The sequence below is a fragment of the Wasmannia auropunctata genome, unplaced genomic scaffold, assembly GCF_000956235.1.
Source record: "Wasmannia auropunctata unplaced genomic scaffold, wasmannia.A_1.0 LD334548.1, whole genome shotgun sequence".
NCBI classification, from domain to species: Eukaryota; Metazoa; Arthropoda; class Insecta; order Hymenoptera; family Formicidae; genus Wasmannia; species Wasmannia auropunctata.
Window position 1 is genome coordinate 32,775 of NW_012028342.1, and position 22,611 is coordinate 55,385.

A 22,611-nucleotide genomic window follows, 5' to 3' on the forward strand; every position below is an offset into this window, starting at 1 on the left:
ATTTGTAGAAGAATTAAATTAGTTTTGTTTAATACTTGTTTTTAGATCTTCTAATTACTCACTACTCCTATCTTAGCTTGTGACGTCAGAATCGAGAAAAACACGACGAAAAATTCGTACAAAATATAAAAGAAAAATATGTTTCAATAAAACAACATTAATAATCGATAGAGAGAACCGACTTGTAAAATATACCGAAAACTTTTTATTTAATTAATAAATATTTGGAAATGTGTGTGTGTGTGTGTGTGTGTGTGTGTGAATTGTGCATGATAAAAAAAAAAAGATGTTCAGCTATGTCAAATTAATAATATATAAAAATAAATATGATTTAAAAAGATAATTTTCGGTATATTTTGTAAGTTTATTCTATCGATTGCAAATGTTTTATTGAATAATATTTCTATTTGGATATATATTTTACAAGAATTTTTATTGTGTATCTTCGCTTCTGACGTCACAATCTGAGGTAGTGCAGTGATGAGTGAAGAGAAGCCTTAATCGGCGTAAATAACCGTGAAGTGTACGACGAAGAGTTTTTAACATGTGGTGTTGCAAGAAGGACTTATATTAAGCATATAAGCTTTTTATTGACCGATTTATTACACGTTACCACTTACAGTGAGCCTAGCGAAATATTCGAGTAACCATAATATAATATTTATAATAAATACTAGTTACAGCATCGATGCACGTTTCCGATAGCAAACGGTCAAAAACGAAAACGCTTCGTAACGGATGTCCAGTTACCTTACAAACAAACACACGAACTTATATAACTTGGTACAGATCGCATCGCCATTAGCCTTCCTGCCATCGTGTCGCCTCGCGATGATCCACAATGTTTCACAAAGGAATGCTTATTAAAGTAACGCTTATTAAATTTATTTATATATTTATATAATTTATATTTTGTATTATGTATATGTATATAAGCGAACGTGTTCTCTCTCGCGCGTGCTTTCTCTCTCACACATACTTTCCCTCTTTCATGCATTTCCACTCGGAAGTTCTCTTTCTTTCTCTCTCTCTCTTTCGTTTTCTCTTCCTCTCTTTCCCTTAAACTTTCAACCTCTCATGCACGCTCTCATTCTCGCCGTGTCCGTTCTCTTCTCTCCTATATTTCGTCTACTAATAATAACAATGATTATTAATCTCTCCAACGACTTAAATGCGATGTAAATTCCTCGTAATATACGCGATTTCTTTTTTCTTCCCCTCCCCCCCTTTCTTGTCATCCTCTCTCGCACCATCTTCTCTCTCTCGTCGTGTATACCACTTTGCTCCTCGGCACAGTCGATAGAGAGCCTAAAGTTCAACTTATATATTTATGCATTTTTTTTTATTTCTCGATACATCATATGGTGGTGTGTCGTTAACAAAATAAAACTATCAGATATTACAACAGTCAGCAAGCGAAAACGGATAATCGGTGGCGGGGCGTTTACACTCGTGTGAAAGCCGCGATCGAGAATCGTGTGGGGCGATCGAAGAAAGAAGAGAAAAAAAAAAGGAAAAGACGTAATCGGCCTCGGGATCGAGCGCGCGAAGCGCGCCTCAGCGACTAGAATATCAAGCGAGCCAGGATTTACGATTCGTCTTCCGTCCAAATTCCGATATCGACGTCCACGTCGGAGACCACCCCCCCCCTCCTTCCGGAGAATCTTGATTCGGAATCTTGTTCCTCGAGAGACGTCAAGGTACACGAAATCGATAGACCATTTCGATTGGAAGGATAACGTAAAAAAAAACCCGTTCGTACGCTGCGAAAGGAGCTCGGATGAGGTTCCTTTTCTTGCCGAAAGGAACTGAGGAGTACAGTAGTGTCCGTAATACTTGGGCGATGAGAAGAGTATACGTAGAACTTAATACTGACGCGCGCTCCCAAGCATTCGCGGAATGTGGAGAAGCGATATAGAGCCCAGATATATAATTACAAAATGTGTGTACACGTATACCTTCGATTGTACAATTGGGTGGTTTACTCGGTAAGCAAAATATTAACAGCATGCTAACACAGCTTGCCAGCAGATTCTGCAGGCAGATTGTGGGATCAATTGCGTCTGAATTCTGCTTCCTGCGATCTATCAGCAGAGCCTACGTAATCTGATATCAGATTGCCAGCAGGGAATGAGTAGAATCTGCCATTTCGTAGCGATTAAAATGAAATATATTAAGTGATTTATGAATAGCAGATTCTACTCAATTTTTGCAGTTAATCCGTTACCAAATTCTATTATATTTTCTGCTGACAAAATTTGTAACACTTCGCAAAATCTGCCTAGTGAACAAAATGTTAGCGGTATGCTAGCAGCTTATCAGCAGATTCGGGAGAATAATGCGGCATCAATTGCATCCGCATTAAACTCGAAACCTGCGCCAACAGAATCTACCGACGTGATTCAATAGCAGACAGCCAGCAAAAAAAAAACCGAGCAGTCTTTCATAACAATAAATTTAAATCGAATATATCATTTAAGTGATTACAAAAAATTCTGCTCAGTTTCTGCAGTCAATCTACCGTCATATTCTGCTGGCAGATTCTGTTGCCTCTCCGCTTCTACCGAGAGAATTGATAGCACTTTACAAAGTTCTGTTTCGACAGATTTGACTGTCTGAGCAACAGGGAATGCACTCGACTCGGATTGGGGATGGAGCGAAACAAATCGGGCTTCTGCTGTGCGTGAAAATGTCTCGGTACTACATGTCGATCGTCATGAAATGCTATTATATACGTAATACATATCAAGAGAACGAGCCCTCCTTTGATCTACATCTCGAACTTGGACACCGCAGTCGCGCGTATCGTGAGTTAAGATGTCATATCGATATATCGAGGATGTTGAGAGTTCTCTCCATGTGAGGTGCACGGTAGACACATGTATTTATAATGCCGCACCTGTTATCCGAAGTCTGTTACACGTAAGAGAAGTTAGTAAAAGCCTCGGAACAACGCAATCGTCTATGAGGAAACTATTCAATTTTGGATCATTGAATTTAAAGGACTGACTTCTTTTCCTTTTAAAGGGCAGAAATATTGAAAGATAAAATATCGTAAGTCAGATAGATATTCGAATCCAATGTATTTTCATTACTTTGTGTTGTATCATCATCGTTTTTGCGACACGCTAGGTTTTTCCTTCGCGTGAATTTCCTTTCGCGTTGGCTCTCCTCCATCAATCTTTTTCAGTTTGAACTAGCCACTTATCTATCGTCTTTAGATTCTCCGAAGAGAAAAGAAATTGGGGAAACAGAGATCGTTCCGCTTCAGAAGAAAATTAGATCGAACGAATGAATCTTTTCTGCACCAACTCTTTGTAATTCTATGTTATAACTGACTTAATTTTTTTTAAATAAAATTTTGTCGCCTTATATAATTTCAATTTTATTCATTCCAAAACTATATAAGAGCGAACAAGCATTTATTAAGAAATAGATGATCCAAATTGAATATTTCCTCGTCAGACGAAGCCGTTAAGGTACGTTCGTCGACGCGCATTCGTCGCGAATACGTCCGAGGATGTGCGTGCCGTATTGCGTGGCGAACGTCTTCGAGGAGCACTGCTTAAACTCTAAGTAGACATAAAAACACGATGTGTCAGAGTGTGGCGTCTATACCCATAGATTAGCGTAATTTTTTTTTATCTATTTCGCACGCTGCGAGGTACGAAGTGCGAAAATCCCAAGCTTCGTCCCAGCTTTTCGTATCAATCGTGGGTCTCGGTCGATTACAAATGGAAAAATTTCTCACGTCGTCCGAACGCGCCGCTTGCTTGCCGACTACGCGCATTTATTCGTGTTTCGAAGAAGTTCTCGCAGTAAAATATTATTTCTCCGCTTATCGGAACAATAATTTTCTTCGTGTGAAACTCTCGCAACGACGCAATAACAATTCAAGATTTCGTTACGATTCGCGTAGCTCGTCTTAAAATTCACGCTTCTTTCTTTATCTGTTAATTTCGAGCACGGTCGAATCGAGCTCATTTCTTTCATTAATGACGATTACATGCTGCAAATTTATATTGATTTAGCATTAAAATGAATCAAGTATTTCTACATTTTATATATACATAACGCGCATAACGATTGAAGAAAAAGAGGAATACAATTACATAACATTTCATAATTTCGCATTGGAATTGTAACAAAGTTTCATACAAAATTGTTATTATCGTTGCAAGATTTCTACATTAATCTTACGATTAGACAAAGATTCTTAGAAACAGAGAGTTACAAATGCTTAGTTATTGTTCGTACGCTCGATCTGTTCTTAAGGACTTTTGTTTTTTGCTTTTAAATCCCTTTAATCCATTTGTATAGTTTAAAACGGTAGCTGCCAGGTACTCAAAAATATGCACAGGAAATTTGCAGATATCTCAAGACAGGATAAAATTACTCTATATCGAGGATAACGGCGTGATGTAGGGTGCGAAAAAAAAAACATTTCGAGCTACGTCAAAAGGAAGTGTTCTACGAGTTTCATGCTTCAAGAAGCGGTGATTCTCTTCCTCTCTCCTACTTTCGTTGCCTCTCACTTTTACACCTTAAATGGTAGTCGAATCTTTTTTTTTTTTCATTCCGATGCAAAGTTAGCGTCGTTGCTTTGGAGCAATGTTATCCTATCTTACAGTACGCGCGTTGCAAGTAAAATTATTCGAATCTCGAATTAAGAAGGTAAAATCTTCATCGAGCGACGGCCGATCGATTGCGTGTACAGCAGCGTATACGACCTTTTCACACGGAAATCGGAGAGTCATTGCACGGTCGGTGTACGTGTCTAATCTGCTTGATCGAGTAAAGGAAAAAACGATCAGTGAACAAAAAAGTGGAAGTGTAATCCTTATAGAAAGTCGTCTCTACTCTTTTTAAAAACGATCGTCGCGATGCTAAAATGCTTAGATAGAGTACTATCTTAAACGGATCTCAACGATTTGCCTGAATCATCTTACAAAATGTTAATGCTCTCTTTTTTTTTCTCCGTCGTAATAATTTTTCGCGTACTAAGCGATCGTTAAGCTTGCGTATGAAATTATTAATATCTTCTCGTCTCTCGTTTATTTCGTTTTCTCTCTCTCTTTCTCTCTTTTTATATTGTTCTCTTTCTCTCCCTCTCTTTCTCACTTTGTCTCGCATACTTCCTCTTCTACAGATATATCTATAACGTGTATTCCCTGTCCCGACTTTCAGTGATCGTCTTAGGAATATATGTTTATTAGGCATAAATGCATTTCTTTCTATCTTCCTCACACGTCGCGTTACGTTAGGGATATCGCGATTAGTAGTTACGTCGATATTAAACGCGTTTTACGGAAATAAGAAAAAAAATTTCAACGAAAACATTCGCGCGCGCGACGTTCGTCTCATCGACGTGGGGAGCACTTCGAACGCGAGTTCGAAATGTACGGAGAGACTCGAAAACGGAACATTTTTTTTTTCCTCCAGCACAGTGCAACCGAATGCATTTGTACGCGCATTTGTAACTTCTTCGAAAGACGAGCACCATCTTCCTCTTTTCTTCTCTCTTTTTTTTTCTCCCACTCTGACTGCCCTACAACGTGCTAAGGGGACGCTGTGTAAAGTAAAACGTCGATATTAATATGCCGCCGATCGTGGATAGTCTCAAGGGACAGCTTCGACCCCCTCCCCCGCCCGGTCAGTCAAAGACCAGCGGGAATCGAAAGTTGCAGAAGTCTTGGGACTCTAAGGCCGAGTGTGACCAACACAGCATTCTCTCCGACGCCTTCGCTATTGCACTCGTTACCCCGGCCATAGTGTCGACCACTCACTTGGTCTGATTGCTCTGCTGCTCCAGTTGCGGTACTATGCCAATCGGCGCGCCGTTGCTTAAATTCGGAGCAGGCGGACCTTTGCGGGCAAGCTTCGACCTACGACAGCAATATCGCATTAGGCAATTCTACTACCTATCGTTCGTATAATCGCCGTACATCAAATAATAACGCAATCGTGTTAGAGTCTTAGTGATTCGTATTAAGGTAAACGGAGTGGAATAGATTCATGCTATTATACACACCTAATTTGACCAGCTAGGAGAGGATTAATCGCATACAGCCAATCGTAGACTTCCTTGTCGCCTAAAGTCTGCAGCAAGTATCCTCTGTGCTTGGTGACGACACTGCACAGACAGACATTTCAGTACAACGCCGTACAATCGCGCATCTATTTACTTTTTTACTTGCGGACAATTTACCTGAAAGTATTCGGCACTTTCACCATGGCCAGCTGATCCTCGGAGTATTCGACTTGAGCTGTAGCCAAATTAATTAATGCCCTCTCGACGGGATCTTTCTCCTCTCGGAAAATGAGAACGTATGGTCGGCGGACAGCCTGAGGTGATAAAAAAGAAACACGTGGGCATTGAAAATTTTATCTTATTCTTCTATCTTTTTTATATTAAAATTTGATAATTTTAGAGAGTCAGAGCGTAATCAATATTATCATAATATAATTTGAAAATAATTCGATTATATTTAAACGCAGCTTCTCTCTCCTTTTAAATGAGCAACGTAAATTTAACGGTGAGCAACACATACCACCCAGCGTTTCTTCCAGCCGTTGGTCTTGTGCTCGAGAACGTTCAGATAGCCCTTCCGCGCGATGACCGGACTAATGCGTATCTCCTCTACCTCCGGCACGTACAACACCAGATTCTCCTTCGACGGCGAGGACGATCCGAGCGGCGGCGGCGCGACGGTGCAGGTCTGATTAGCCGACTCGCTCGCCAATATGCTCTCCTGGAGCTCTTGCAGTCTAGCCCTCTCCGGCGAGCTCAACCTAAGGAGGCACGACTTAGACGACCTGCTCCATACTACTATACCAGCAGCCTGCAAGTAACACTCCAGCATAACCCCGATCACGAGCCAGTCGTGCTGGCGGTTGTCTCGGCAGCGTCGAGACACTCGAGTCTCGAATGCCACACGTTGAAATGAACGAATGCGAAAGCGGATGCTTCGCGAAAGCTGAATCGATTTGAGAAAGCGCGATAATCTGTGTCGAGCCAAGCGGGAAAGATGCGTGAATCGAACTGTCGTTTTACACGGCAATGAATGTAAAAATGGGATCAAACGTCGTTTTAATTTTTCAAATCGCTTCAAAGCACTCGGTGTCTTCGTCCACGTCTCATTTAGCATGTAAATCGAACTGTAGCAAAATTTTATTTACGCGAATATCGAGAATATTCGGCAACGAATATCCGAGATTTTTCGGATATCGCATTGCTTGGTTTTAGAGATGGATGTAATAATATGACGAAGCAAAAGCATAGACAACCGCTATTAGCAAGAGTACTCAGGGGCATGCGGGGAGGGTTACCTGCTCCAAGAAATCGCTATCTCTCGCGTATACTGACTCTTGAGATGAGGACGATATGACCGACGACATCATAGACGCGGATAAATCGGTTATGGTGTCTTCGGGCGAAACATCGGAGAGCAGTATCGGCTCCTTACTCGGGATTCTCCCTTGGATGAGTTTAATGTACTTGGTCGACAATTCGCGCTCCCTCTCGGTCATCTCCCAGGGTTCGTATACGTCTTTACTACTCGTCGAACGATTCAGCTTCACCGGGCTGGCGTGCGGCTCGTTCGTGGCCTTCGCCACCATATTGCACACGTCCTGTACCAGATTTGGAATGTATTACACACAATTCTACGTCGCATTTAATGTACGTGAGGTGCATTTAGTTACTTTTTCGCTCTTCGTGAAATCGTGCAGAGGTTTATTGCAGAACGGTACTTTATCAATGCCGAGCTTCTCCCGCAGCAACAGCGTGTGCCGCACTCTCTCCACTTCCTCCAGCCTCGTCAACTTCTCGAGCTCCCACTGATGGTCAAATATGAGACTGTCACCGCGCGGCCTCCATCCGTGCAGGTTCTCCTCGCCCCGGACGTACGTGGAGCTCGTGTCCAAGACGCGACGCTGACGTCGTTGAACTCCTATAAATAGGGAGGGAAAAGGGATGGACATCGAGAAAGAGGAGAAAGCCAGAAGTGTAAGTAAATATGAAACAATTACAGTTTTACAAAATAATTTAAGAAGTTTGTTATATTGAGAGATAGTGTAGTGGTATCAATTGTGTCTTCTTAAGATCAATATATTTTAGAGTCAGAATAATTAATACTACTTGAAAGTAATTCAATTATATTTAAACATTATTCTCTTTCCTTTTTTTTTCAAATTAAGAACGATATTGATTGTTTCGAAATTTGAAGAGTTACCAAAAAGATATATCTGAAATATATTTGAGATACATCTTTTAAGTACATGTAGGTAAAAGACATAAGTATGTCACAGAGGGAATAAATACAATTAGAAATTTGAGACTTTATTCCATCTGAATGTGATGTTAAGTAGAACACGGGACTACGCTATGGTTAGACATAACAAACCTGGGCTACCTGCTTCCGAAGAACGGCGTAACACCAGCTCGTAGACGCCGCTGAGTCGATTCGCTTCCTGGTTGCGGTAGCTGCCACTAAATAGATGCTTAAGCGAGCGCGGCCCGACTCTCGCGTCCCTCCCGTAGATGATCATGCTCAGATCTTTCGTGATAATCGCCGGTCTCCCACAATTCTCCAGCTAAAAACCGATAAATAATACACGTGAGGAGAAGTAAAACCCCCCGAAATGTTCCCCGCAAGTCATTCAAATGTCCAATACGTACCTCGAGATACGCGGAGATGGTCATGAAGATTTGCTCGCCGTAAGACGTGACGCGATTGAGCAGAGCCGAGTTGTGCAGGGAGCTGTCCCAGGCCGCCTCGAATCTGAACATGGTCCGATCGTCGCCGGGGATCTCGAGGTACTCGCCCGGGAACAGGCCCAGCGAGAGGACAGACGAGTCGTTGTCCTCCTCCTCGGGCTCCGGGGTGTTCCGTATGCGGCCGACCACGAGCTCGCGCACGTCCTTCCACCTCAACTCGGAGGCCGGCTCGTGCACAATGGTGATTCGTATACGTCGCTGTATCCCCTGGTGGAGCAGGAACAGCCCGCGACACGGCAGATCGTCGCTGTGGTCCACCACCGACGGCACGTACTCGCCGTTCGGCGCCAGCTCGCAGATCTCGAACCACACCAGCACGTCGTACTTGGCGTGCACGTGCGACGTGCTGGGAGACGGCAGGACACTCCCGAATTTCGGCGAGCGCACCGGCTGGCTGATCGGTATGGATGGCGGTAGCATCCTCTTCGGTGGCTGTCGCACGCTGCTGATGTGAATACAAATGTGATTACGAAATTCTCTTAAACAAAATCTAAACGAACGAGCGTTTACGATTGACACTCACTATTCCAGCTTCGCGTCCTTGTGCAACGGATGTTGCTGATAATGACCGAACACTTCGAAGACGACAGGTTGAGTCTTCAGATATTCCAAGAAGGATTTTGTAACCGTGACCGTAATCTGCATCAATCGAAAGATATTATTGATTAGCAGGCTCCAACTAATAATGTTGAACCAGCTTGACGAAATTTTCACGAGACTCTACGTGGCTTTCAACTTACGTTCTGTACGTGATAAAATCCGGGTGGATTACCCTTGCCCGTGTTCTTCACCGGCTCCGTCGAGAAAGCTTCGTCGTGTCGATGTAGGAAGCTGCGAGAGAAATCACGTTACAGGTCACACGTTACGCGTCAAAACAAGCCGAGGCAGATACAGACACGCTTGCACTTACTTGAACTGACAGAAAATGTCAGCGTACTCCGTGGAAATGCCCATGGCTTGTAGGACCGTTACCCTGAAGGTGAATTCCGCGCCGGGTTGCAAGTGATCCGGCAGCTCTTCCTCCTTCATGTCGCTCGAGACCGAGCTGTCGCCCCTGCCGCTGTCGGCGTCTCCTATGTCGTCCTCGTCCTTCATGTCCTTCTGATTGATCTCGTTGTGGCCCTCGACCACGCGCTCCTCGTGCAGCATGATCTGCCGATTCTTCTCTAGAGTCTGAGCCAGCAGGGAGCTGCGTTTGTTATGCTTGTGCCCGCCGAACAGGTCGTCCTCGAAGGAGATTCGAGCTGATTGTCTAACGCCACTTGAGTATTCGCTGTTTTCCTCTTCTGGAAGAAGGGTTCGTTATGTACATCTTACATGCCCGACAGACGTGTAATGCAGACGGCACGGATGGCCACGGATCACGTACCAACTACGGCCTGCACGGCCACTCGCAGGTAACCCTTGACGTCGCCCTTTTCGTTCACGATGGCCACTTTGTGGATCAGCGGCACCGGATACATGAGATTGCTGAGGTACACGAAAGCTCTGAAAAGTTTGACGCAACATCAGATTAGCATAATAATTGAAAGCGTAGAAAGAAGAAAGAACCCCGAGGTGTTGCGTTCGTGGTTTTACCTGCCGACCATGCGGAACCACGGAAATCGGTCGTAAAATGGATCGCCTCCCGTGATGGATTCGATATTGAAGTCCGGAGACGTCGGTGAGAGCTCGGCCTCATTGTGATACATCTCGCGCATCAGCTCCAGCCTTTGCCTGGAAAGCAGACGAAACTCTCATTTATTACTATTTCCAATAGCAAAAAGTTATGCGAATGCGATCGTAACTCGTGTATTAAATCGTCAAAGTGTGTTCAACTCATCCAAAGTTTCTTCGGACCAGATTCCTTTGAGTATCTGGTATTCATCCTCTTTGCCTCTTGGCCTTTTACATGTCTATTTTATCAGAACATTGTTACATCAAATTATACATAATATTTGCACGATTGCGAGTTCAAGCAACTTTTTCCATTAAAAAGTTTTGTTTCTATAATAAAGGCAAATGTTTTATAATACCGTGCGACAGCACGCGTTTTTTCACACACAAAAAAAATCGAAAAATAAAATCTAGCATGAAATACAGTCCATAAAATCAAGTTATTTGCAATTTTTATCCACGTTTGAAATTTAGAGAAGGTCACAGTGCGGGATGAAATTTTGTGATTATCTGAAAAGTTTATTTCTATGTAAAATTCGTCGCACAATAATAAAATTAAAATGATTGGAAAAGAGAAGAATGGTGAAAAATGCATTTTTAGTCGAAAACCGTTTCAATTTATCTTTTTTTTTTTTTCAAATTATCTGCATAAAAAAATGTAAATAATTTAATCTCATAGAACAGAACATTTTTTATACTGTTGACTGTACTTTCACACATCAATTTTTTCGTGTGTGAAAAAAAAATTATTTTTGTCACACGGTGTAATATTCATAAGCAAGCGTAATATAATAATTTATAAAAAATATTGAAATATGCACATATTTGTTATAAAATCCGAAAATTCGAATCTCCGCTTTACGTGTTTATTATTTCTTTTTTTCTCTTCATCGCTTTTTTTATCGAAACTGATTAGATGTTACGTGCATGACAAAAGTTGGAAAGCGAGATAGTGAGGACACGAGCTCAGGAGATAATTAGAAGATGTGTCGGTGTTGAGAGAGATAGAGACAGACGTGCACAGAATGCGACGCTTTTCTTCACAGTCAAACAGCAATAGAGATGTTCACAGCCGCGGAAGCGGTGCTGCGTGACATTCGGCGAGCGGAGAGCTCGCTCATGTCATGTCAATTCGCTATTCATTCCGATTCGAGTCGCGCTAGTCAATCAAAGGAAACCATGCAGATTCAACCGGTAAAGTTTCGCGAGCTCAGAGTGCAAAGCTCGTTTCGCTTGTACAATCCGCGCCGGGGGCGCGTTATTGCCATACCGAGGAAAGCCTCTCAAGACAAGACAAGAGCAAAAAACGACAAAACGCACGGCGGAATGGAAAAAACGGGACTTTTGCGCCAGCGACAGAGAGGGGGCCGAGGGCGTTTAAAGCGTATCACATGGCGGATAAAGAGGAGAGCCTCGCGCGTTCGAGCACCAACCTCGAAGGCAAAAGATTTGCGAGCGAGAACTTCGGATTAGAGTAGACCGTAAGGCATTGGAAAATATCCTCTTTGGCCTCCGGAGTGCTGGGGCTCGAGTCCTCGTTGTACACGTGTCGCATCAGCTCCAAGCGCTGTCTACAATTAGTCATATATGTCATTACTTCGCGTGAGTGGACCGTGCGATCCCTTCGGTCGAATGCGGATCGTGTTTTACTGATAGTACACAAGCTGCGATTTCGCGCTCGATTAACGGAAAAAAAAAAAAAAAAAACCCGCGGCTCAAAACTCAACTCGTATATGACCTTGAGCATCTTGCGATGCGTGGCGCGCGCAGAAGAATTTTTGGTCGTCTCGCGACCATATTGTTGCAAAAATGTATTGTTTTCTTTGCCTTTGTATTACTTTCGCGATAAATACGGGTACGATATTCATAGTTTTCATTGAGCGCGTGAGAAGTGCATTCGTGCGACGGTAACGAAACAGAAAAGAAATTGTCGAGCGCTGCATGAAAAAAGGTCTTGTTTCAATTATAATGATGAGAAATTGAAGTATTATAGTTGTGAAAAACATGCTTCATGTAAAAATGGATGTATAAATTTGAGATGATATTTGTAATGCCATTGTAATTTAGTTACCAAATTACTCCACAGAATATTGCCAATTTCTTCGGCAAATTCATGATTAACTTAAAAATTACTTCTTAGCGGCAGAAATACGTGTTTCATCTGGTACCAGCACGAATGCTCTGCTAATTAAACAAACGCCGTAGTGAAATGTAAAATGGAGCAATGAAGCGAACCTTAGCTTGTCCAAGGTCCAGTAATGCGTAGCACCATTTTTCATATCTTGAACTTCAACGGCGACGATCGTGCGCGGGAACGGTCTCTCGTCCTCCTCTTCTTCGTCCATAACGGGCAAGAGATCCGAAGGTAGGGGCGAGTAAAGGGTGTCCGTGAGCAAGGTAAATTGGAATTGAACCTAGATAAGGAAATCAATGAGACGAAACCCGTTATACAAAACGTGAATAAGTTTTTCCTTGGTATTTTTAATATGTTTAATATTATAGATATCATTTTTTTTTTGTAAATTCTCTTTGTGCGATATTAATTTTGCAAATTACTTTTATGCTCGAAAAATTATATGCGCGATTTATCGAAGGATAAAAGTAATTCATGTCGTTATTCATATAAAAATAAATTATTCACATAAAAATTCAAGTTTATATTCGAAAGTATACGGGAACATGGTGCAGAAATAATGAACGCATCAAAGTGAAAGAAAGCCGTGCCAAGAACTTTCCGTCGTACTTTCCGCGACTGTACCTTCTTTTTTAGTTCAACGGATATAGCATTAGCCTCTTTAAGGAATATCGCGTTGCCCCAAAGATCGTCCCGTAAACTCGTGAATTGATGATATTTCCATTTGCGGAAGGCCCAAGCGGCCAGTTGAAACTCTCTCTCGGTCCAGTTGCTCTCTGCGTCAAACAATGGGTTGACTGAAATGCAAGCCATTACCAGGCAAAACAGTCAGAGAAGCCAAGCGTTTGATGAGATAATACCGATTACTTCGTTAACACTTTGACTGCCATGTCATATTTGAGTGAGGCATAAAATTCACAAGGGGTTTTGTCAGTCATTTGTGAGTTATAGTTATATTGATCCGATTAAGAATGATTTTACTATTAATTGTAAGTATTTAAGCATTAAAGGAGTAATGTAAATTATTTTAAGACATTCAAAAACACTAAAGTATTAAAATAATTATTAATATATCATTATATAATATATTAGATTTATTAAGCTCTCAGTGCCGAAATCAGCTTGGAAATCAAAGTGTTAAGTATATTTTGAATGTGCTATATCTTATCGACAAGACAGGTAGGTCATGCAATAAACTCTCGATGATGTGAAAGATACTTGTAAATCTGGGGAGTTACGTGAAAGATAAAATAAGGACGACGCCAGTCGATCGGGCATAGCTGCATCAAAATATATTGGTACACTCGGAAGCGATACGTTTTTCCACACTCACCGAAGATATCCTCCTCGATGTTATTGAAGTCTTCCGGCGTGTAACTGCTGTACATAGACATTGTCATACTTTGCTCCTCCACCTGCCTCTGTAGCGCGTCTATCCGCGCTTCGTAGCTCTATTCGCAGAAACGATAATTAAACGACGAATTAAAAAGACACGATGTTGTGCATGATTCGTGCATTACACGTACCTTTCGTTGCTCTTCAAACAGCTGATCGGCTTCCTCCTTCTCTTTACGGAACTGTTCCTCCAGTACGAGCAGTCGCTTGTCCATTTCAGCCTTTAGATCGATACCCTGTTTTTCTAACAGCTCCACCTGCGCGAAATTCCAGTCCGCTAACGGCTCGTTATTGCCGGGAGTTTCTGTCGGGGATCCGTTCGCTATCCGTTCGCGTACTGCGAATTAAGGACAAAGGGTATCATGTTTTATTCATACATTCCAGTAAATATCTATAATGCATTAACATAAAAAATAAATCCGAATACAGCGTACCTTGGTCTGGATGATTAAATCGGAAAACGTGGCTCTTTCCCAGGATGACGCGCGAGCCAGTCGTCAGGATGAGTGGCTCGGTCACCTCGCGACCGTTGACGTAGATCAACGCTCCGTTCTTCGGTATGAGAGTTATAATACCCTCGTGATTCTCGAAAACGCAGTGCTCCTTAAGTATGTGCGGGCCGCACAGCTGGATGTCCTGAGGCACGACCGCCTCGGCGCTACCGATGCGCGTGAATCCGTCCTTGATGTAGTAGATCAGACACTCCGACATGAGGGGGTCCTCGTTCAGATTCACCAAGTGCGGCGTCTTCTTGGGGGAGAAGACGCCCACCGTGACGCCGTCCTCTTTCACGGCGACTCCCATTTCGGCGAACACCGCCTCGCGTTGCAGGCGAATCGATTCGGTTCGCTTCAGCTTCTCCTCCCAAGTTTCATTCAATTCTGAAACGGAAATAGAATACAATAAAGAACGTGGCTGCTTGTTAATTTCTGCGTTACCTGCCTATTTATTGATTATCAATGAAGGCTAGGAATAGCAAGGGCTACATCAGAACAATTCGGCGGTTACAACGTACCTGCGATTAATTTCTCGGACGCTTGCAATTGCTCGACCGCCTCTTCGGCAATGGTGGATGTGGTGTGAGAGGAAATCCTCGGTCGAGTCTCCCTGTCCTCCTCGTTTCGCTTGTTCGTTCTGATAATTTCGTCCCCTGCAAAATGAGGATCGTCAGGAGTCGAGAATCGGTCGTAACGTTTAAAGTTAGCAAGCCTGCGCGTCAGAGTCGGTATCGTGAGTCGTATAAACATCAAAAGCCATAATTAAAGCGGTGGCGTAGATGAAGTAAAGTATTCCAGAAGCTGTAAGAGTTTGTATTGTTGCTACATACTCATTCTAAAAACATAGGAGTGTAACTAGTAGACTGATACATTTTTTTTTTTACAGAGCACCGGCATGCTCTAATGGGTAATGTAAGCATGATCTAATTGCTGTTTGGTATCTATCATATGCACTTTCGATTATGAATCCGACTTGGATGGATGGCATCTTCATTGTCACATTTTCTCTCTCTTCCATAAACGTATACATTTCATTTCCGAAATACATTCTTGCTTTTATAAACGGAAGCATAATCAGTTAAATTAGATTAAATTTAGATTTACTTAAATCTTCGAGATTCGTCAGAGAAGTTGCTAATTGTACGAGACATGAGAGAAGAGGGGAGCGCAATCGATATATAGGCATTAACAAGGACAAATACATACAGTAAATGATGGAAAGGAAAGTCGCGAAGCAAACAGTACCAAAAAAAAAATTTTTAAAAGAGATCGACATAATATATATACCACTGACAAGTATTATGCGCTTGTAGCGATGAAATAAGAGCGCATAAACGAAACAAACACAATAAAATGTCTACGAAAGAGGCGCAAGAGATGCCTGTCTTGGCTGTATTCTTTGCTTGCAATGCTAGCATTTTTTTTTTTTACTTACTATCTTTCTTTTCGTATGTAACTTTGCCATCTGGCCCTACGTCGAGCGCAAGGGAAACAAAGAGAAGAATACTATGTGAATGGATTGCCTGTCGCGCGCTGTGCAATTGCAGTTAGTTTATAGCAGCCAAGAATTCACGTTTGTGACGCGTGCGTTGTGATTCTCTCTGAATTAATTTCTATTATATAATCTATAACACTATATTGCTATTATATTAGTCGATAATTGGCAGAATAGAAAAGTGAATTATATGATATCTGTGACGGATAGCAGTTAAACATTCTGCATATTTCTGTTCATTAGTGAACTTTAATTAGACGACTTTTATTTCAAGATTTATATTTAATTGTTATTCAATCTTACATATCTATATGCAGTCTGTCTTCGTCCGTACGTGCTTTCTAATAAAAAGTCCTCTAATCCGATTTTACGTAACGATTTCTAATGATTTTCTAAAAACCGACGTCTTTAATTTACCTTCTTGTACGTCGATGCCCTCCTGCTTCAGAAGTTCCCGCAGCTTCTGTATCTCTTCCTTGAGTTCTCTGATAAGCCTGGCATTCGCGTCCTCGTTGACCACGGCTTTGCAGACGATCTGTTTCGCTCGGTCCGCGTATCTGTGAATAAAACGTTAAGCCTTTTAGCCCTTTCAGGCCTAAGCAACTTAATAATTAATTAATTAACTGCGGAAGGCAGTTCTTTAGAAAATATATAGCGAATAATAAATCTTACCGTAAAGTTGAAAGCGTCTCGTCGTAATTGATGTCGGCAGGACTCACCGCCGCGATCATAGCAGTTTTCGAGTTTCCGCCCAAATTCTCCCGCAACAACCATGTTAAAACGGAGTCTCTGTATGGTATAAAATCGGCTTTCTTCTTCTTTTTCGTCGCCTACGGAGAAACGAAAATTTGCAGAAAACCATTACATATTACGCAATTAAACATTGTCTCGAGAAATACTTCGGCTTTTTCTATGTCACGTGCGTATGTAAACGTTATTTCTATCGAATATAAAACGATGCAACTCAATTCACTGCGAATGCACTTTATTCACGTCTTATCACAACGACTCTCTGCGTAAGCCGTAAGACTAACAAAACAATTTGGCGGTAGGAAGAAACAAAAAAGAACAATACAGAACAACGCGCCTATTGGTAGATGTTGCAGAAACCGCTTCCACCAGAGCGTACGGAACAATAAACGAAAATTGACATGCGGTTTAAAATTTAATATAAAACGCAACCAATACATTAATTCAACGTGAAATATATTACAATCTTTAATTATTATTTAAATTATAATATTAATTACAATGAACTTACCGCCTGACAATCCAAAGCAGCAAACAAAGTAAAATAACGACGTGAATATAATACTTTATATATTTAATACAACGCCCGGATATAAGCAAAGTAATACTTACAATTTCGGCCAGGGCACTGATAACCTTCCCGAGAGTCGTCAAGCTCTTGTTAATGTTGGCTCCCTCTTTCAATCGCGTCCCTTTCGCACCCGTCGAATCGGCCCTCTCGGATCCGGCCAGATCGACCAGCGATATTTTGCTAACTTTCTCCGTCATCAAACCGGTGGCACTGTCCTGCTGCTGTTGTGTGAAGAATATCGTGAAAACCGCGTGCGATCTGCTAGATGTTTCGTTCATGTTGGTCGCTGCGACAGTCCTAGAATGTATATTTCCAATAGTATGTGTTATCGTCTAACGTATGCTATAAAAAAAAAACGATTTTTGCATAATTTTCAAGTCACTGAACGTAGACGAACCTCGCCTTGTTACCCTCGTCTATGAGATCGTGAATGTCCTCGTACGACAGCACGGCCAGCTTGGAGAGGTCTTCGACGTAGGGTCCGTAGAGTGGGTGTTCCCTTACCCGAAGATTTCCCCTATTTTTCGGATTTAACAAATCGCGCACCCTCTCGCAATAGATTTCCATATAGCTCACTTCTACCGAGTACTTGAGTCGCTCGTTAGACGTATAGCTGATTTTCCTAAACAGATCCTTGCAAATCTGTGGTATTATTCCCTCCTGCCCCTCCTCCTGCTTGCCCATCATGGTGTAAGATTTACCGGCGCCAGTTTGACCGTATGCAAAAATGCAAACGTTATAGCCTGCATAACGAAATGAAGAATTAGATCATATTTACAATAAAATCAATACAAACTAATCACATTTTGTTTTGAAAGATAATTATTTTTATAAATTTATCTAAAATGAGAGAGAGAGAGAGAGAGAGATAGAGAGAGAAAATTAAAGTTAATAACATATGACTGTTTACAATTACATTTCTTATAATAATTATTGATTCAGTCATATGAGCTAAAACACACTTTTCGCTCAGTTATTTTTTAAAATTATTTTTTAACAAATTGTTAAAGAAGACCGCCTCTTTTATCCATCTGTTAATTAATATCTACCTTCGAAAGCGTGTTCCAACATTTCTTCACCGATATCCTTGTAAACCATGAGCTGCGTCGAGTAATTCTCATCATTTGGCTGCAATAATTGGGAGAAAAAATTAATCATCAATTAAACATCAATTGTCGTGTTAACAGCTCCTATATATATATATATAAAGGGTATACTTACGTCCATAGAAAAGTAGGAATAGTCATAATTGAAGCTCTTGGTCGCTTCTTTGCTTCCTGGTGTAGCTTTCGGATTCACTATGGCTGTAACAGAAGAAAGTAACGGTCAGATGTACGAGCGATAAACGAATAATTATTTCACAAGTCGCTCGACTTGAGCTCTGCGTGTTAGAAGTAGGCACTCACAAGTAGTACTCCCCGTCATTTCTATGATACATTGTGCCTGGCGACTGATCTCACGATAGTTGAAGGGCCGTACCCTCACCGCCACCTTAACCGACGACATTTTTTCCTGTGTTTTTTTTATTTCCTCTTCTTTTCAACTCAACGTCGGATCAAGCCGGCGGCGGTGCTGGCGATAACTTTCTCTCTCGTTCGTCTCTCTGCAATGAAAAAAATAAGAGTCCCGTCAAATGAATTAAATCAATTGTACCGCTATCGAATTAATCAGTTTTACGTCGTTCAACGTCGTTTGCTGCGAGTACGCGGTGAAAAAAAAAATCGCTGCAAAACTGTAGTCTTCATATCTAAGAATATATCTCAGTTATTAATATATTATTCCGATATAACGCTTTTTCATGAAGATGAATAAGAAAAGAGCGAAAAAAACGTAGCGCGCAGTTTGCGCGATATATTCGCGCGCGGAATATATTTTTCATGCGGAGATCGTTAATCGTTGACCTAAACTACTGAAACTAGATAGATCACTTTACATTAGATATTCATTCTTAAACAGCATATCAAATTTATGTGTACTTTTGTTAAATTTAAAATGCACGGTACATTTTTTACGTAGGGATCGTTAATCATTGATATGAACCACTGAAGTCAAATAGATTACTTTATATCAGACCCATTCTTAGAGATTATGTAAAATTCACGGTGTACTTTAATTAATTTAAGATGTACGATATATTTTTTGCGCGGAATATTCTTCATGTAGGGATCGTTAATCGTTGACCTAAACTACTGAAATTAGAGATAGACCACTTTACATTAAATATTCATTAAAGAGCATATCAAAATGTACTTTTATTTATTAAATTTAAAATGCACGTATATTTTTCACGTAGGGACCGTTAATCATTGATATAAACCACTGAGACAGATCACTTTACATCAGACTTGCTCTTAAGGATTAAATAAGATACACTGCTGTTATTGAATTTATAATGCACGGTATATTTTTTTCATGCGCGGAATACTTTTTACGCGCTGGGATCGTTTATCGTTGACATAAACTACTGAAATCAAAACTACTGTAAGTCACTTTACATCAAACTCATTCTTGAGGGTCAAATAAAGATACACGTGTGCTTTTATTAAAATAAAAACGCGCAGTACTTTTTTTTCATGTACAAAGCATTTTTTACACGCAGGGATCGTTAACCGTTGATCTGAACTACTGAAATCAGGTAAGACGCTTTATATCAGACTTTTTTAAGAATAATGAGATCTATTCATTCATTCTTTTATTAAATTTAAATTTAAATAATGTATACGATTTGAATTTATACAAATGTGTCGTTTGGTATCGTTTAAACACGGTAGTTTTTTTTATCCACAATCGGGTGGAGCCCTTCCAAACAATTCCGTACAATAATCGGCCGAATGTGATAACTTATATATTTACAATCGTCGTCGGAGGATAGTGCGGGCCATTGATCCGTCCAGAAATACGTGGATTATCGGATACGGGAGAATGATTAATTAGTACCGTGACCGATCTATATTTGTAAGAAACCGGAGGAGTCATATTAATGCGAAAGACGTGAGATATTCTCTCTCGACGCGAGCATTTGAAGAGAATAGACGAACTTGTTGACGAAAAAAAAAGGAAGGAATCTAAACAAACCAGTTTTTCAGGTATATTCGATTATATTCTTCCGATCGAATCCCACGATATCGTGTTATGTTAGAAAAAAAAAAATGATTAACGTATGAAGAATCGGGCTCGTGATCGAGAACTCACTTTTTATTTTAATTTTCTATAAATATTCGAATCAATAATGTTAATGCAAATGATGGATGTCACATATTACGAACGTATATTGACGTCATTATACGCTGATATGAGGAATACGTGAAGTAATATTGATGTATTACTATCAGAACATTGAGCGGAGAAAGCGTAATAGGACGATAATTGGAATAAATGTATTAATCAATTTTATACGAATGTGCATTAATATATTAATGTACGTGCTGTTACGAATGTATTAATACTGCCAAAGTGCGAAAAAAAAATATTTCCTTTTTTGATGTATTTTTTAAATTTGTTCATTTCAAACTTATTTGACTTTTCGACGTATTATTTAAAGTTGTTCATTTAAAATTACTTCATTTTTCAAACGCATTATTTAAATTTATTCATTTGAAATTACTTCATTTTAATTTCGTGTATTATTTAAAGGAGCATATTTCAAATCTCCGCAAGTCCATAACAATGAGTTGTCAATACGCTCGAAGGTTCGAAAGGATTGAACTTGAAGGCACGGAAACTGCGCAACTTATACGCGCGTAAATGAGTTATCGGGAGTTGCGACGTCTTACGTGAAAATTCGCATGAATGCGTAATCAGGTCCGACCGAGAGCTAACGAGAGGACGGAGGAGCTTCTCAATATGCAGCACTTGCGCGACTGCAGGGAGAGATCATCTAATTAAACTTACCCCCGCCTGTTTCTTCTAACAAAGAAGGGAATTAATACGTTTCATGATTAGTATTCATTATTATTCGAGAAGTCATGCGTTTTTAATCTCGACTTAAATTGAAATAAAAGAACGGGAGAATTAAGGAAGGTAATGAGATTATAAGAGACAAAAATTACTCCCTTTGAAACAGATTTCCCGATTAGTCGCTGTTAGCAGAAAAGAAAAATGTAATATACATATAAGACGTAAAATAGTATATTGATAATTTGTTAAATACATATCGCAAAACGCATTTCTCTCGAGTTAACATTAGCGTAGTTATTTTATAAATACATAGTTAACAGGTTGACTGACGTAATGATCACTGGTGATTGACGCTATTAAAATTGTTTTAAAACGCTGATTAAAAGTAAACATAATTGTCTAATAAAATTTTGAACGGTGTAAATAATAAGATGACGTGTAAAATAAAAAGTAGTGCTATTCAATGATAATAATTTTTAATTTCATTAATTATTAATAATATTGTGCAATATTTCATCATACGTTTATGGAAATTCTACTGTGAAATGAATATGGATAAGATGTGTAATCAAAAATGCTCGCTGAGCATTGCAGACAACATTAAGTATAAGAACCGAAGGAGCTTCGAGTTCTAGCATCTGGCAGAGTCTGCCATTTCTCGAGGGTGTTCGGTAAAACACGCGGAGGAGGGACGCAAAAGGTCACGGTGCGAGAGCTGTTCAAGAGAGAGAGAAAGAGAGTCGAAGGGACGATCAGAGTCGTCAGATTTCCGGAAGAAGCGTCCCTTCTACGAGGCCGTCCCCGTAATCGACGTGCAAAACATCCATCGCGGCAGCGGCGTGATCGATACGACGGCGTATCCGAGTGTAGTTCGCCGGAGGAAGGTCCGGAAGGGGCGTGAGAGGCGAGGGAACGGCGGGCACACGGTGTGTATATGTGGATTTTTACGATCGATCGTCTCCACGCTCGGAGGATACGACGTCGTATACGGACGTCGGGGCTTACCTCTTCTCCGAGCGGCGAACGGAAGGAGAGCGCCGCGCAGGGGAGGGCCGAGAAACAACCGAGAGGATGTCTCGGTCGCGCGATCCGGGAGGGATCCTTAATTTCCTTTTCGCGCGAAGAAGAAAAAAATGACGTGCGAGCGGCGCGAGAAACGTAAAAGGAGAGACTTCGCAGACGGCACTCGCGAACGGCGTTTCCACGCGCGCGTATACGACAGCGTTCTCCACTTCACTCTACGTCACTACGTCGGCCATCCGCTGGACGATCCGCGACCCGCGAGAACCTCGGCGGCCACGTAGGCGGACATTATAGCGCGTGATGTATACACCCGCGCGCACGCATATATACGAGTTACGAGCCACCCTGTGCACTGCCTGCTGTCTACCGTCCGCCGAGCGGACGTTCGGCTTCGCCACCCCCGTTGCAACACCA

At 41.2% G+C, this 22,611-nt stretch overlaps 1 protein-coding gene across 11 annotated transcripts; it reads right to left on the bottom strand.

Moving 5' to 3' along the window:
• Nucleotides 1–570: 570 nt before the first annotated feature.
• Nucleotides 571–22,611, bottom strand: LOC105458306 (kinesin-like protein unc-104). Of its 11 annotated transcripts, none has more exons than XM_011703516.1 (30): nucleotides 22,180–22,611; nucleotides 18,684–18,880; nucleotides 18,499–18,581; nucleotides 18,327–18,405; nucleotides 17,675–18,020; nucleotides 17,319–17,574; nucleotides 17,218–17,220; nucleotides 16,629–16,786; nucleotides 16,374–16,513; nucleotides 15,897–15,932; nucleotides 14,980–15,114; nucleotides 14,399–14,845; nucleotides 14,096–14,301; nucleotides 13,903–14,020; nucleotides 13,194–13,345; nucleotides 12,671–12,849; nucleotides 11,869–12,006; nucleotides 10,358–10,495; nucleotides 10,149–10,267; nucleotides 9,690–10,065; nucleotides 9,520–9,610; nucleotides 9,303–9,418; nucleotides 8,681–9,224; nucleotides 8,406–8,595; nucleotides 7,705–7,952; nucleotides 7,367–7,632; nucleotides 6,552–6,792; nucleotides 6,209–6,345; nucleotides 6,032–6,133; nucleotides 571–5,885 (listed from the first exon to the last, which is right to left on the bottom strand). In XM_011703516.1, the coding sequence occupies exons 2-30, from the start codon at nucleotides 18,781–18,783 to the stop codon at nucleotides 5,783–5,785; spliced, it is 5,247 nt and encodes a 1,748-aa protein (XP_011701818.1). In that variant the 5' UTR covers nucleotides 18,784–18,880; nucleotides 22,180–22,611; the 3' UTR covers nucleotides 571–5,782. The 11 variants fall into 11 exon arrangements, with proteins under 11 accessions (XP_011701818.1, XP_011701815.1, XP_011701816.1 ...); XM_011703513.1 differs by having other exon boundaries at nucleotides 9,690–10,062; nucleotides 13,194–13,366; XM_011703514.1 differs by having other exon boundaries at nucleotides 8,681–9,221; nucleotides 13,194–13,366.

Bases quoted from the DNA above. Each gene is read 5' to 3' on its own strand.
- LOC105458306 (XM_011703512.1), bottom strand. From the start codon at position 18,783: ATGTCGTCGGTTAAGGTGGCGGTGAGGGTACGGCCCTTCAACTATCGT. The intron at 15,933-16,373 runs GTAAATTAAAGA...CGCTCGACGTAG, and splicing joins GGGCATCGACGTACAAGAAG to GGCCAGATGGCAAAGTTACA. The intron at 12,850-13,193 runs GTACAGTCGCGG...TTCCTTATCTAG, and splicing joins CCGTTGAACTAAAAAAGAAG to GTTCAATTCCAATTTACCTT.